Genomic DNA, 17493 nt, shown 5'->3' with positions numbered 1-17493 from the left:
CATACACACACATACACACACACACAACACACACACACACACACAGACACACACACAATACACACACACACATACACTCCTACACACACATACAACTTTATTTCGTTAAATGTAGCCTAATGTAGAGATATTACACATGGACCGGATTCGTTTGGCCCTGATTTAGTCGCGTGAAACCGATCATCCGACAGCGTCTGAGCCTCCCGGTGTGTTACATTTTTTTTTTTATTTTATTTTATTATTTTTTTTTTTACGGTTATGAGGTGAGAATGAGCACGAACACGCAGGACAAGTGCGCGAGCGCTCCGGTTTCCAGCTTCACCATCCGCTCCATCCTGGGCGCACCGGCGGACACGGGAAGCTCGGCGGACGCGGACAAGAGCCCCACGGCGGCGACCCCGCGGAAGCGCGCGCTCTCGGTGTCCGTGTCCTGCTCCGAGGATGAGGCGAGCGGAGCGGAGGCGGAGGACGCGGCGGACTGCTGCTGCTCCGAGCCCGGACTTCCGGAGCCGTGCAGCCGGCACCGCGCGCTCACCTTCCCCTGCCTCGGTAAGCCAAAGCTCTCTCTTTATCCTTGTTATTAGCATGTGTTAGCTATCTGCTAAAGCTTCTGAAGGAATGTGTTCCTCTTCTGTAGGAGTAAAAAAAATCATTTCACATTAAAAAGAAAGAAGGAAAAGTTGTTCTTGGGGGAACTTTTGAGGGTCTCGTGCTGTTTTGTTCCCAGAAACCTTGCTGCAGAGTTTATCCTGAAGTGCGCGTGGCTTCTTAAAAGATCTTCAATAAAACCTAGAACCTTGTTTTTTCCTGCAGTCTCTCGATACTAAACAGAATATTAAACTGTCTTTCTGCTCTCTGGAGTGGAGCATCAGTCCACATCTTTACTGTGTGTGTGTGTGTGTGTGTGTGTGTGTTTTACCTGCAGAGCTGCTTACACAGTCCCGTTAAATTATTGCTCTAAAAGACAATTAAAGGTTCAGGACTGAGGTACCACTGAGCTCCTTACATCAAGGTTTACATTAAAAAGTACTCTACATGTAAAAAAAAGTCCCACTAGAGGTACTAGAGAGATATACACTCCTGTATTCCTGAGAGTGTGAAAGCTTTTATTAGCGAAAAGATTCATATTTAACTATTAAATATTCATATTTATGAAGAATCAGCGCTTTTGATATCAATCAGCGGTATTTCAATTACACGATCAGATGAATATGAAGGAATAATTCTGTTATGTTATTTATATCTCCATGTCGATGAAAGACAGAAATAAAAACCAGCTAAATGAAATGATTTGGCTGTGTTCATCGTGAGACAAGTGAAGATTATAGCTGATAGTGTCGCAAAAACGTAAATATAATAATAATAATAATAATAATAATAATAATAATAATAATAATGATAAAATGCTGAAATTGCAAATGCGTTAAGTTTAGCAGTAGTAGTAGCCTTGTCCTTGTGTTCCACGTTGAGGATGTTCTTGTGAATTATTTGTTAATGTATCTTTATTTAAAATGCAAATATAAATAAAAATAGTAATATAACGTCCATAAAAGCTGCTAAAGCAGTCTAATGAATGATAACTGAGCAGTGAGAGGAAATATCTTTCCCAGTGGAGTCGAGGTGGAGTTTAAGTGACTCACATGAGTGAGAAGTGGGATGTTTCTCTTTTCTAAATGTTTCTCTTTTATAAATGTATAAATGTAGATTATTTATAGATGAATATTACAGTGATTTGAGTCACTAAAAGAAAAGAAGCGATCAGAATGAGAGGGAAAGACTAAACCCCTCCTCTGTGCTGTGTTTTTTTTAATCCATCATGATGTTAATCAGAGCAGGTGAGAGGTCAGACTCATTAACACGCTGTGTGTGTGTGTGTGTGTGTGTGTGTGTGTGTTTTCCCCGCGTTATGCTGAATTTAATCGAGTCTGATAATTGAATTAGCGGCGCCACATTTCCGCAATCGAGCGTTAAATGGAGGCTGATTTCACTCCGCACTCTGACTGCATGGAGCTCTCACACACTCACACACACTCATACACACACTCATACACACTCATACACACAGCACAGATATCTGATATTAAACCCTACACACACACACACACACACACACACACACACGCACAAACAACAACTCTGAGAAATCAATTAACGCGCGTGAGCTGCTGATTTCCCGGTTTTTGTGTCCAAGTGCTGTTTTCGGAAAATCCCCTTTATCAGATTACATTAGAGAATGGAGATGTGGATGTATATAGCAGGCTGAACATATAGAATTTAACCATAGTATAATATAGAATATGCCTGATATGATATGGTGTGTGTGTGTGTGTGTGTGTGTGTGTGTGTAGACACAGAACAGAAGCATGTTGTAGGACTACAACAGATAAACAGCATAATAACCCAAACTGCTCCTCTATAATGCTCTATAATGCTAATAAAACACACAGTAATGCACAACAGCTGATATTAGATTCTACTAAAACAATATGGCACTAGAATATTATCATAATCATAATTATATAATTACTATATCTTATGATTATCATATTATAATACTATCATACAAAACAGCATATATTATGTTATATTTTACAAAAAGGTACTAAACTGTAGCATTCCCGGTCACTGGCGTGGTACTCTTCCCTCCAGAGGACACTTTTGTACCTTATCTTTTATCTATAAATGTGCACATAGTGTACCTTTACTCTCCAAATCATTATCTAATCTACTGTACAGTATGTTTTAATAAAGGCTCATATGGGTTATAGACATGTTTCCAGGGAAAAGATACACATCAAATGGTGTAAATGATAAGCGTGCCATCACAACAACAAGGAAATAAGAACAATCCAGGAAGTATTTCTGCAGCGTAGCTCAGGACTTCAGGACTTCAGGACTTCAGGACTTCAGGACTTCAGTACAGATAGTGGACGTAGTCACAGTTCAGCGTAGAACGCAAAGTTTCCAGAGAAACAGGACGTTTCGGAAAATAGTCCTTCAATGGATGTGGAAGAAAAGTGCTTAAGGAACCATACACTCACACACACACTCACACACTCTCTCTCACACACACACAACATTTTTATAATATTATAGAATGATTATGATTAGTAATGATCATATTACTACAACAAAAGTACATAAAATCCTGAGAAATTCCTAAAAGATTCCTTGGAAGTTTTCTCTAAGAGAATAAAACCCTATTGTAGGGTTCTACAGAGAACATTTAAAGGTTCCTTTAGAGAGAAAGGGATAAATATACACTATAAAGAACATAAAATATAACAGTATATAATCTACAGTTTATTACAATGTTGTTTATGGTATAAAATTATACAACAGATAATACAATACACTATACTATACACACAATACACAATATATATATTTATATATAATCTGTATAAAAGACTAAATCTATAATAAAGTCCCCAAAATGGTTCCTTAAAGGGTTCTAACTTCCTTTTTCTGAAAGAGAACCTGCTGTATAGGTACTGCGTAGAACATTAAACTGTCTGTATAATACAGAAATTAATCTATTACAGTAAATAGTTTATTAGATAAAGAGTTATATAATTTATAATGTGTATAAAAGAACTCAATTCTTTTATAATATCTTTAATAAAGAGTTATACATTTTAATTCAATACAGCAAACATTATCTCATTATTATTATTATTATTATTATTATTATTGTTGTTGCTGTTGTTGTTGTTGTTGTATAAAAAAGAAGAAAAAACACAAATAAATAAAGAGCCTAGTTCATGGAATCTATATTTGTTCATCTTTATAAAATAAACATTTATAATTATGCATTCATGAAACAAGCATGTGTATAAAATATATAGAAAGCATATTATTATATTATATTATATTATATTATATTATATTATATTATATTATATTATTATAAAGCATACATTAAAATACTGCTTGACGGCTTTCTTCATGTTTTTAATCTTTAGCTAATTTGATGTTCTTATTTGGTGCAGGTGCGACTAAAACTCTTCTCCCGGGACCGGAAGTGATGGATCGCGCGCACCATCGTCACCTGGCGCAGTCGTTATTACCGGATTACCGGGAAGAGCATCAGCGCGAGCGGGAGCGGGAGAGGGAGCGGGAGAGGGAGCGCTCGTGCGGTCGTGTGTCTCCCGTTTCCGAAGAGCAGCAGCGCGAGGGAGCGGAGAAGCAGACCGGAGGTGCAGGAGGAGCAGGTGGAGGTGTGGGAGGAGGTGGAGGAGGTGGAGGTGGAGGAGGAGGAGGGAACGCAGCGAAGAAGAAGACGCGCACGGTGTTCTCGCGCAGCCAGGTGTACCAGCTGGAGTCCACGTTCGACGTGAAGCGCTACCTGAGCAGCTCGGAGCGCGCGTGCCTGGCCTCGAGCCTGCAGCTGACCGAGACCCAGGTGAAGACGTGGTTCCAGAACCGCAGGAACAAGTGGAAGCGGCAGATCTCCGCCGAGCTCGAGGCGGCCAACGCCGCGCACGCGTCCGCCGCGCACGCGCTCGTCGGCGTGCCGCTCGTGCTGCGGGAGAACTCGCTGCTGCGCGTGCCCGTGCCGCGCTCCATCGCGTTCCCGACGCCGCTCTACTACCCCGGAAGTAATTTACCCCCGCTGCCCTTGTACAATCTCTACAACAAAGTCGAATATTAACTCTCCACGCGGCACAAACTATTACTCATCATCATCATCATCATCACCTTCATTAGCATCATTATCATTATTATTATTATAATAATTAATTATTATTATAAATATGGTTGATGGAATCCACATTTATACCTACATTTCTAATTATGCAGCGATGAAATGACCCTGTGTGTAAAAAAACAAAAAAAAACAAAACACAAGAAGGAACAGAAACACAAAGGAAATCAGCGGAGCGTCTCTTCTGTACATGTCCTATAAAATACACCGTGTGTATACTGGATTATTTTGTACGTTTATTTACATTTTCTGTCTCTTTATTATAACCAGTTTTACGCGTTATATGTGAGGAGGAAACAAACTGGATGAACTTTATGACTTTCTGCTTTGAAGGAAAAAGGATTAAAAAAATAAACGTGAGCGCTGAAATGAAAAGGATTTAACACTCCACACTTTGTACAAGACTGAGTGAGAGAGTGAGAGTGAATGAGTGAGTGAGAGTGAATGAGAGTGAATAAGAGTGAATGAGTGAATGAGTGAGTGAGAGTGAATGAGAGTGAATGAGAGTGAATAAGAGTGAATGAGTGAGAGAGAGAGTGAGTGAGAGTGAATGAGTGAGAGTGAGCGAATGAGTGAGTGAGAGTGAGAGGGAGAGTGATTTAGAGTGTTAGAGTGAGTAAGAGTGAATGAGTGAGTGAGAGTGAGAGCGAGTGAATGAGATCGAATAAGAGTGAACGAGTGAGTGAATGAGCGAGTGAGAGAGAAAGAGAGTGAGTGAAGTGAATGAGTGAGTGAGCGAGTGAAGTGAATGAGTGAGTGAGAGTGAGTGAGAGTGAATGTGTGAGTGAATGAATGAGTGAATGAGTGAGTGAGTGAATGAGTTAGTGAGAGTGAGTGAGTGAGAGTGAATGAGTGAGTGAGTACATGAGAGTGAATGAGTGAGTGAGTGAATGAGTGACAGTGAGTTAGAGTGAGTTAGAGTGAATGAGTGAGTGAGAGAGTGTGTGAGTGAGTGAGTACATGAGAGTGAATGAGTGAGTGAGTGAATGAGTGACAGTGAGTTAGAGTGAATGAGTGAGTGAGAGAGAGTGTGTGAGTGAGTGAGTGAGTACATGAGAGTGAATGAGTGAGTGAGTGAATGAGTGACAGTGAGTTAGAGTGAGTTAGAGTGAATGAGTGAGTTAGTGAATGAGTGACAGTGAGTTAGAGTGAGTGAGTGAGTGAGTGAGAGAGAGTGTGTGAGTGAGTGAGTGAGTGAGTACATGAGAGTGAATGAGTGAGTGAGTGAATGAGTGACAGTGAGTTAGAGTGAGTTAGAGTGAATGAGTGAGTTAGTGAATGAGTGACAGTGAGTTAGAGTGAGTGAGTGAGTGAGTGTGTGTGAGTGAGTGAGTGAGTGAGAGAGTGAGTGAGTGACAGTGAGTTAGAGTGAGTGAGTGAGTGTGTGTGAGTGAGTGAGTGAGTGAGTGAGTGAGAGAGTGAGTGAGTGACAGTGAGTTAGAGTGAGTGAGTGAGTGAGTGACAGTGAGTTAGAGTGAGTGAGTGAGTGAGTGAGTGAGTGTGTGTGAGTGAGTGACAGTGAGTTAGAGTGAGTGAGTGTGTGAGTGAGTGAGTACATGAGAGTGAATGAGTGAGTGAGTGAATGAGTGACTGAGTTAGAGTGAGTGTGTGAGTGAGTGAGTACATGAGAGTGAATGAGTGAGTGAGTGAGTGAGTGACAGTGAGTTAGAGTGAATGGGTGAGTACATGAGAGTGAATGAGTGAATGAGTGAGTGAGTGACAGTGAGTTAGAGTGAATGAATGAGTACATGAGAGTGAATGAGTGAGTGAGTGAGTGAATGAGTGAATGAGTGACAGAGAGTTAGAGTGAATGGGTGAGTACATGAGAGTGAATGAGTGAGTGAGTGAATGAGTGACAGTGAGTTAGAGTGAATGAGTGAGTGAATGAATGAGTGACAGTGAGTTAGAGTGTGAATGAGTGAATGAGTGAGTGAATGAGTGAATGAGTGAATGAGTGACAGTGAGTTAGAGTGAATGGGTGAGTACATGAGAGTGAGTGAGTGAGTGAGTGAGTCTGACTGAGTGAGTGAATGAGTGAGTGAATGAGTGAGTGAGTTTGCAGCACTGGATCTGTGTGTAGTAGTAAGTCGTGAGCTTCACACCATCACACAGAATTTATTCTTATAAAATTGTTTCCATGGTTGAGACTGAAATGTGGAATTTAATACAATAACAGACACTTCTGTGAAACAACAATAATAATAATAATAATAATAATAATAATAATGTTTATTAAATAATTATCAGTAAATAAATAATGTTAGTAAATTAAATAATCAAAATTGTATTAAATAATTAACCAATTATTACATAATTATCTGCTTATTAAATAAAATAATTGTTTGTTCATTAAAATAGTAACTTTATTAAATAATAATAATAATAATAATAATAATAATTAATAGTAAGTTTATTAAATAATTATTAGTTATAATTTTCTGTTTATTAAATAATAATTATACAATTATTATAAATAAATTATATAATTACCTGATTATTAAATATTAATCTAGTTGTTAAATAATCAATTGTTTATTACATAATTATCTGCTTTTTAAATGAAATAATCGTTACTTTTTAATTAATTATTTTAATTATCAGCTGTTTATGAGAAGTTACTGTATCACGTTTCTCCCAAAAATAACGTTTTTCATTTCCGACGTCAGTGTAGATCATCACAATTATTCCTTTTTTTTTTCCAGATCGGCCTGTTTTTTTTTTTTTTAATGAAATATATTTATTATAAATAAAAAATAAAATTCTGAATAAATCTACACACAATCATTTCTAAAGTAAATATGAAATACTGAATATTTTAATCATCTGTCACTGAAGCGTCTCTTGCTAAAGTATTGTGTTTACTGACACGTCAGATTGGTTCAGATTGTGTTACGGTGACACACACACACACACACACATACACACACACACACACACACACACACACACTCTCTCTCTCTCTCACACACACACACACACACAGTGTAATCTGATTATGTTCCTGTTAGATCTGAGATGTTTAGCAGTAGATGATCCTAGCTCTTATTAGCAAAACAAAACACATGGGTCTCTCTCTCTCTCTCTCTCTCTCTCTCTCTCTCTCTCACACACACACACACACACACACTCACACACACACACACACACAACGTAGTATTTTTGGTTTTACAACTAATAAAAAACTCAGATTCACACAGAGTATACAGTTAAAATCATAGTATATGTTTAGCATACTCCATTTAGCATATTCAAACTGCTAGCAAACATCATTTAGCATATTCAAACTGCTAGCAAACATCATTTAGCATACTCAGACTGCTAACAAACATCATTTAGCATACTCAGACTGCTAACAAACATCTTTTATCATACTCAGACTGCTAGCATACTTCATTTAGCATATTCAAACTGCTAGCACACTTCATTTAGCATATTCAAACTGCTAGCACACTTCATTTAGAATACTCAGACTGCTAACAAACATCATTCATTATACTCAAAATGCTAGCATACTTAATTTAGCATATGCAGACTGCTAACAAACATCATTTAGCGTATTCAAACTGCTAGCATACTTCATTTAGTCTACCTGAACTGTTACTTAATTTAGTCTACCTAAACAGTAAGCATATTTAAGTTAGCCTTCTTTAAGTTTAGCTACATAAACTGCTAGTGTGTGTGTGTGTGTGTGTGTGTGTGTGTGCTTTAGTGCTACATGTCGTTCCAGTGGACAGCAAGCTCATGAAGATGATTTGAGGTTTGAGGCGTGAGGAAGATTTGTGGCAGTGAGGAATTCAGTTTGAGGGAATTTATTATTAGCGCAGCGACAGACGCTGCAAATCAAACAGAGACGCGGCGAGGAAAAAGAGACGATAATCATGTTAACTTTATTCGTTCTGTAACACGAGACACGGCTGTCAAAACTACACAACACAAGAGCAACTTATTGTTTACAGTGGCTAAATTACACTATCCTAGCATATGCTAGCTGCTTCAGTCATCTCATTAAGTATGCTAGCAGTTTAAATCAGCTAAATGAACAGTTCTGGCAGTTTTATGATGCTAAATGAAGTACGCTATCAGCTTGAGAAAGCTATATGACATGCTAGCAGTTTCAGAAAGCTGGATTAACTAGCAATATTAATTTAACTATCATAGCAGTGTGAGTATGCTAAATTAGAACACTGTTGCTAGGCAGCAGAGAAACATGGTGGCTGAGCATGAGCCAGCTATAATGACTAAGGCTAATGATTTAGCTAGCATGTAGACTGATTGGCTGAGAGCAGTATAGTGTGTTCTGATTGGCTGAGAGCAGTATAGTGTGTTCTGATTGGCTGAGAGCAGTACAGTTTGTTCTGATTGGCTGAGAGCAGTGTAGTGTGTTCTGATTGGCTGAGAGCAGTATAGTGTGTTCTGATTGGCTGAGAGCAGTACAGTGTGTTCTGATTGGCTGAGAGCAGTACAGTGTGTTCTGATTGGCTGAGAGCGGTACAGTGTGTTCTGATTGGCCGAGAGCGGTACAATGTGTTTTGATTGGCCGAGAGCGGTACAGTGTGTTCTGATTGGCCGAGAGCAGTACAGTGTGTTCTGATTGGCCGAGAGCAGTACAGTGTGTTCTGATTGGCTGAGAGCGGTACAGTGTGTTCTGATTGGCTGAGAGCGGTACAGTGTGTTCTGATTGGCTGAGAGCGGTACAGTGTGTTCTGATTGGGTGAGAGCAGTACAGTGTGTTCTGATTGGCTGAGAGCAGTACAGTGTGTTCTGATTGGCTGAGAGCAGTATAGTGTGTTCTGATTGGCTGAGAGCAGTGCAGTGTGTTCTGATTGGCTGAGAGCAGTACAGTGTGTTCTGATTGGCTGAGAGCAGTACAGTGTGTTCTGATTGGCTGAGAGCAGTGCAGTGTGTTCTGATTGGCTGAGAGCAGTGCAGTGTGTTCTGATTGGCTGAGAGCAGTACAGTGTGTTCTGATTGGCTGAGAGCAGTACAGTGTGTTCTGATTGGCTGAGAGCAGTACAGTGTGTTCTGATTGGCTGAGAGCAGTGCAGTGTGTTCTGACTGGCACTGAATTTGTTTGTTCTTCCTCAGTACAGATGATTTGAGGAAAATGTGAGATTAGTGTTTAGTTGCTGATTAAATAAACACAAGCGTTATCATGAGAGCTGTGAAAAAAAAATGGGAAACAGCTTTATATGTCACTTTTTTGGCTCATGTGAGCCACCGTAGTTCCACAATAATGCCTTAGATGGAACAGTGATTTATCCCCATTCTGCTTTACATCACAGCTAAATGGAGCAGCTGAGGAGAAAATCACATTTACACCCGTCTCTCTCTCTCTCTCTCTCTCCCTCTCTCTCTGTCTGTCTTTCTCTCACTCTGTCTCTCTCTCTCTCTCTCTCTCTCTCTCCCTCTCTGTGTGTGTGTCTCTCTCTTTCTCTGTCTCTCTCTCTGTCTGTCTTTCTCTCTCTCTGTCTCTCTCTCTCTCTCTTTCTCTCTCTCTCTGTCTGTCTTTCTCTCACTAGGTCAGTCTGTCTCTCTCTCTCTGTCTCTCTCTCTCTTTCTCTCTCTCTCTGTCTGTCTTTCTCTCACTAGGTCAGTCTGTCTCTCTCTCTCTCTCTCTCTGTGGTGCTGTTATAATAAAATAATCAACTATACATGGTACAGTGATTATATTCCTATAACTGACTGTCCCCATGTGTTTTATTCCTCTTATACCACAGCAATTTACCAACTAATTATAATTTCCCATTTATTATTGAAAGACACTTTACTTTTTATCTGTTTATAGTTACATTTAATGCTTGTGAGACAAGTTAGTTCCTGTTGTCACTTATGTTATAGCAGCTATAAACAGTCGTTCCCTCAGCAGCCTCTCTTTATTCTCTCTGTCGAAGTGAATAATAGAAAAAACGTAGCTTTTTATATTACAGAGAAACCGCAAAGAAGCGTAAACTCCTCTGTCCTGAAGATGTCAGAAAAAGTTACAGCTTTATCTCTGACACTGACACTGGAGACTCCTTCCATAAACAGAAAACTGTTTTTAATCAGTTTATCTGTGAATAAGCTGTTACTATAGAAACGATAACGTATTAGAACGAGCTCTTTAATATAAACCTGCACTACTGTCAGAGCTGCTGTTATAGAAAATTAATCAACACTTTCTGACCAATCAGAGTCCAGAACGAAGGCCATCCTGATTTTACCAGTTAGTTTTTTTATATATTGAAGCTTTTGTTACATTATTTTTTAGAAGTCGTTGTTGTTTTACACTTTTTTCTTACTGGCCATCTTTCTCTTTCTTTCCTACTCTCTCTCTCTCTCTCTCTCTCTCTCCCCTTGACTTCTTTTTTTCTGGAGTGGACGATGAAGCGGCTCATTATTCTATTTAAGAGCTGTAATTTTTTTTAGTGCACTCCTCCTCCTCTACATTATTTGCTCGTTTAGTTAAACGATGTTTCTAATTGGATCATAATTAAGCCTAATGAGTCCGACTCGCCCCAAATCATCTTAATCCAACATGGCAGCCCCCATGCTTTAAAAGGCTAATTACCCAGAATGCTCAGCGTCATAACACAGACTGAGGGAAGACCAAAGCAGTGGTGGATGATGACTCATTTTTTCCGCCATCTTAGTTTTTGTGCAATTAGACTTTGCTAAAGAAATCATATATATATATATTAATTTCTCACAATAAAACACACAGAATGGATGAAGAAGTATTCACAAGAGTTTAGATTAACAACTAAACAAACAAATAAACAAAATAACATCTCAGACAGATATTAAAAAAAACAGAAAACAAAGGTCAAACAAAAAAATACAGAATAAATAAATAAAATAAAAACAATACATTTTAACTTTCTAAAAAACAAACATTTTTTCATGTTGTTTCTTAATTAAAACAAGCAAAAAAGGCCTTATTCAAGAAGAAAACATAAATATATAGATAAAAAATAAATAAAACAAATAAATAAAAATGTTTAACATTTCTAATTATTTATTAACTTATTTATTTTTTTAAATTCCAGAAATCACAATGAATAAGACAAGACCTATTAACAACAGTGCAGGAAATTCTTTCTTGAACTTAAAAGCTCAGTTACAGCGGTAATTTCGTATTATATTTCATCTAATTTGTTAATTAATTTAATTTAATATTGTGTGTTATTTCATGTTCTATAAGTGGGCGTGTACCAATCATGAATATTCATATCACTATGATAATATTTCCCAAACATTCCATACAAATCCACATCAGATCTTTTTCAGACACAAGTGAAGGTCACACCAATCAGATAATGATGGGCGTGGCTGGTGTGGTAATTCAGTGTCTGAGGCTCCGCCCACCCATAGCCTACTGACAATCTGAGGTCTTTATTTACACTTTTCTGGCCACAAGCTTCAGGATCTTCAAGAGGATCATGCATTCTGATTGGCTCACCACAATTTCATGCACAGAGAACATAGAACCCCAGAGATATAGTGCACAGAGCACATATTTTTCCAGGGTTCTAGTGCACAGAGAACATAGAACCCTGGAAATATAGTGCACAGAGAACATAGAACCCTGGAAATATAGTGCACAGAGAACATAGAACCCTGGAAATATAGTGCATAGAGAATATAGAACCCTGGAGATATAGTGCATACAAAATATAGAACCCTGGAAATATAGTGCACAGAGAACATAGAACCCTGGAAATATAGTGCATAGAGAATAAAGAACTCTGGAAATATAGTGCACAGAGAACATAGAACCCCGGAGATATAGTGCACAGAGAAGATATTTTCCCAGGGTTCTATTGCACAGAGAACAGAGAACCCTGGAGATATAGTGCATACAAAATATAGAACCCTGGAAATATAGTGCACAGAACGTTATTTTTTCAGGGTTCTAGTGCACAGAGAACATAGAACCCTGGAGATATAGTGTACATAGAACATAGAACCCTGGAAATATAGTGAATACAAAATATAGAACCCTGGAAATATAGTGCACAGAGAACATTATTTTTTCAGGGTTCTAGTGCACAGAGAACATAGAACTCTGGAAATATAGTGCATAGAGAACATAGAACCCCAGAGATATAGTGCATAGAGAATATAGAACCCTGGAAATACAGTGCATAGAAAATAGAATCCTGGAGATATAGTGCACAGAGAAAGTAGAACCCTGGAAATGTAGTGCACAGAGAACATAGAACCCCGGAGATATAGTGCATACAAAATATAGAACCCTGGAAATATAGTGCACGGAGAACATTATTTTTTCAGGGTTCTAGTGCACAGAGAACATAGAACCCTGGAGATATAGTGCATACAAAATATAGAACCCTGGAAATATAGTGCACAGAGAACATTATTTTTTCAGGGTTCTAGTGCACATAGAACATAGAACCCTGGAAATATAGTGCATACAAAATATAGAACCCTGGAAATATAGTGCACAGAGAACATTATTTTTTCAGGGTTCTAGTGCACAGAGAACATAGAACTCTGGAAGTATAGTGCATAGAGAACATAGAACCCCAGAGATATAGTGCACAGAGAACAGAGACCCCTGGAGATACAGTGCATAGAGAATATAGAACCCTGGAGATATAGTGCACATAGAAAGTAGAACCCTGGAAATGTAGTGCACAGAGAACATAGAACCCTGGAGATATAGTGTACATAGAAAGTAGAACCTTGGAAATGTAGTGCATAGAGAACATAGAACCCCAGAGATACAGTGCATAGAGAATATAGAACCCTGGAAATACAGTGTATAGAAAATAGAACCCTGGAGATATAGTGCACAGAGAACATATTTTTACAGGGTTCTAGTGCACAGAGAACATAGAACCCTAGAGATATAGTGCATAGAGAACAGAGAACCCTGGAGATACAGAACATAGAGAATATAGCACCCTAGACATAAAAGGCACAGACAACATAGAACCCTGGAGATATAGTGCACAGAGAACCCTGGAGATATAGTGCATAGAAAATATAGAACCCTGGAAATATCGTGCACATAGAAAGTAGAACCCTGGAAATATAGTCTACAGAGAACAGAGAACCCTGGAAATATAGTCTACAGAGAACCCTGGAGATATATCTGGAGATATCTGGAGTGCAAATCATCTTTATTCAATGTATATTAAAATTTTAACATGAAATCAGTTTATAGTAATTATATACTGTATGTATAATGAGTGTGGTTTTGATTATCGTTATTATTTATAATTTATTAAAATATTTATAATTTAGTAACACTCATTTTATTCTCATGTTATTGTGCTTGTAGTCATTTAGTGAAGCGTTTAATAATTATTTATTTATTCATTATTTATACATGATTATTGTGTTTGTATTTATAAGTGATGAGCGTCATTATCACGCTCGATTAATACAGATTGAGATTGTGTTAAAAATGTGAATGTTATTAATAATTGTGACCGTCATGTTGTGACTGTTGTTGTCCTCCATCTTCCCATAATGCACTGCACACGATAAAAAGCACATAAATAATGAAAAGAAATAATTTTAGAGTTATTTATTTTGAGCTGAAGCCCAGGAGAGGAAGAGGTTGTGTACAAACATAGTGTGTGTACTGATAAAGAGCGGATTTACACACTGATAATGCCATGTGTGTGTGTGTGTGTGTGTGTGTGTGTGTGTGTGTGTGTGTGTGTGACCCATCCTTTCTCTCTTTTACACAAAACACATTTGTAACCATTAGTTGCTTCTCTTGTTTCATGTTTCATGTCTTCTCAGGGCCAACAGCGACCCCTGAGAGAGAGAGAGAGAGTGTGTGTGTGTGTGTGTATGTGTGGGTGTGTGTGTGTTTGTGTGTGTCTGGTGAGGGGGGGAACCTGAGCTGCCCTCGGGAAGCTTTTAAAGAGGGTCGGTGGAGGTAAAAACAGCTCTTCAAAAGAAGTGTCGTTACATTACAGAGTAATTAGTGTTTCACCAGAGACCTGCTTAACACTGTGTGTGTGTGTGTGTGTTTGTGTGTGTGTGTGTGTGTGTGTGTGTGTGGGTGGGTGTGTGTGTGTGTTGTGTGGCCTTTTAATGCTTTTATATAAACTTTATTGATGTTGCGAGGAAAACTGTAGATACTGCACTCTCGTGTGTAAAAGTATTGGCGCCCTACATGGAAAATCAGTACAGATGAATAACACATGGAGTGAGTGCTCATTTAAGTTTAAACGTACGGAGCTGCTGTATGTTTTCTTTCAACGAAACAAGAAAAAAAGATTCTCCATGCTTATGCGTCCAATTTCTTGCAAACGATCACAGCCTTCTGAAAATTTAATTCCCGCCTTGTTTGTGCTTAATTGTATGTTAACTCCTTATGTGTTCATTTCATTTTATATCCATTACCTTACTTGTCCATCTTGTTTTGTTTTTTTTCTCATGGATGCAATGGAGATATAAGTGTAAAGGAAAGATTTTTATAAGAAAACAGCAGCGTTTATGGAGAGAGCAAATTTAATATAATACAAATTTAATTAATATATATAAACATTCAAAGGGGTGCCAATAATTTTTCCACATGTTTTAGAGACAAATATGTTACATTAAAAAAAGCTTTTTAAAGATTTTTTTTTCTTAGAGGAAAGGAAAGTAGTTTGAGTGGAAAGTCTAAATTGTTGTGTGTAAAATTGATTTTTGCGCAATTATTTTTGGCCATTCTTTTGAAAGGGTGCCAGTACTTTTGCACAATAAGACATCATTGGCGTTGATTATCTTCTCCATCTGTTAATCAGTGTGTCTTGCTTTTTTTGCTGTTTAAATGCTAAGAGTGTCTTTAAAAGCACACACACACACACACACACACACACACACACTTTTTCCATTGACTGAACAGGAAAGTGCTGATTCACAGCATTAGTGTTAATAAAGTCGATGTGTTTAAGTGAATATAAAGCAGACACAAACACACACACACACACACACATACACACACGCACGGCTTTACCCAGTGGCCCATTCAGAATGACAGTTATCACATTAAAATCATATTAGCACAGAGCGGCTTAACCCGAAATGTCAAAGGTCATGTGATCAAAGGTTATATCCTGTGGGAAGGAAGGGATGATCCTGCGCTCTGTAACACAATCTCTCCATTACAATAAATCTCCAGAATGAGAGAGGGAGAGAGAGAGAGAGAGAGAGAGAGAGAGAGAGAAGATGCTACTGACATCATCCAGGTGAAGCGGGAAAAGGTGAGAGTTCATTTTGACAAACATTATTTGTAAAAAATCTGATTTTAAAATCACATTAATGTTCACAGCCTTAGAGCAGCTTATACAGAGAGTGCATTAGCTGTGTCTCAAACTGAGTACTCCCCTAGTGCACTACCCCTTTAGTGCACTATCCCTTTAGTGCACTAGCTCACTCAGATACTGAACCTCAGTGACATGTACAGACAGATAGATTAAAAGACAACAGATAGATAGATAAGAGACAGACTGATAGATGATGGAATAGACAGACATATTGATATACAATATATATTTACAGTTCTGTGCAAAAGTCTTAGGCTCATGCAAAGAAATGCTGTAGAGCAAAGACGCCTTCAAAGATAATGAAATTAAATGTTTCTACATTTAAAAAATCCTATAAAGAGCAGTAAACAGTAATAAATGAAACAAAGCTAATATTTAATGTGACGATCCTTCGCTTTAAAATAAAGCAGTATGTGAGGTGCAGTGTGTGCAGTTTTATAAGGAAATGAGCTGGAAGTGTTACTGAGCATCTTGCAGAAGCAGCCACAGTTCTTCTGGAGACTTTGACTGTCGACTCGCTTCTTATTTCTGCAGCGAAACCCAGCAGCCTTCATTATGTTTTTATCTGAAAAGTGTCTCTTATGGAATCTGCTGCTTTCTTTACTGACATACAAACATTTTTCTGTAACGTTTCATTTTGTGCTGGAAAACTAATGTTTGGAATCGAAAAGGTTTTTGTACTGAATCAATAATGTAGAAGTCAGAAAATAAACATCTATAAAAGTTTGTACTAAAAAAAAATAGGGTGCCTAAGACTTATGCACAGTACTGTAGATAGATAGATAGATAGATAGATAGATAGATAGATAGATGGGGCCACAGATAGACAAGTTCTTTACTGATACTGTAAAGAAATGTGCAGACAGACAGACAGATTGATCACTGGAAAATGAATTATTTTAATAAAACACACAGAGACTGAAATATCGCTAGGACCAAAACAATTTCTTATCAGAAAAAAACGCAGTGTGTCCTCAGGATTTAGCGTAGCGCAAACGCATCATCTCACACATCTGCGCTAAATGCTACATCGCTGATTAGCGAGACAGGCTGTGCTATCGTACATATGTGCTCTCTTTTCTAGTGATTCTCTAGTGATCATGCATTATCTCACTACACCATCCCAAACCTCATGTTCTTTTAGACTGAAAAGCAGAAAAATCAATGGGGTCAGACTCATGAACTGTGCTAAAGGTCATGACCCCTGGTAGCTCAGAGGGAAAAGAGACAGACGGAGGTGGAGTGTGAGCAAAGGCCTTTGACCTTAAACCCTGAGATTAGTATCGGTATCGCTACTCGTGTTCGGTTCTGTTCTCCTGCCCTCCAACTGCAACCACAAAGACCCCACCTACCCCCTATGGTGTTACCCCCTCATTGTTACCCCCAGCATCACCCCCCCCCCTCCTCCTTTGAGTCTGAGCAAACAGCAGGATCAACAAATGGTTAAACTCTGAAAATGAGAAGTAAGGTTTGAATAAACTAGAATTCATTCACGTCTCTTTTTGAGAAAAA

General features: G+C 38.3%; 1 protein-coding gene across 1 annotated transcript in view; it reads left to right on the top strand.

Annotated features, from left to right (window-relative positions):
* The window catches only part of hmx2 (H6 family homeobox 2), a 5266-nt gene extending 173 nt beyond the window's left edge, over positions 1 to 5093 (top strand). Inside the window, exons 1-2 of the mRNA XM_026948204.3 lie at positions 1 to 549; positions 3993 to 5093. The exon at positions 1 to 549 is cut by the window's left edge and continues 173 nt beyond it. Coding sequence (XP_026804005.2) covers positions 270 to 549; positions 3993 to 4654 — 942 coding nt within the window. The 5' untranslated portion in view covers positions 1 to 269 and the 3' untranslated portion in view covers positions 4655 to 5093. The remainder of the gene's footprint in view (positions 550 to 3992) is intronic.
* Positions 5094 to 17493: the final 12400 nt, after the last annotated feature.

Source organism: Pangasianodon hypophthalmus, chromosome 10 (genome assembly GCF_027358585.1).
Source record: "Pangasianodon hypophthalmus isolate fPanHyp1 chromosome 10, fPanHyp1.pri, whole genome shotgun sequence".
Classification (NCBI taxonomy): Eukaryota; Metazoa; Chordata; class Actinopteri; order Siluriformes; family Pangasiidae; genus Pangasianodon; species Pangasianodon hypophthalmus.
Note: the sequence above shows the minus strand (reverse complement) of the source record. Positions and strands in the feature narration are given on the sequence as shown.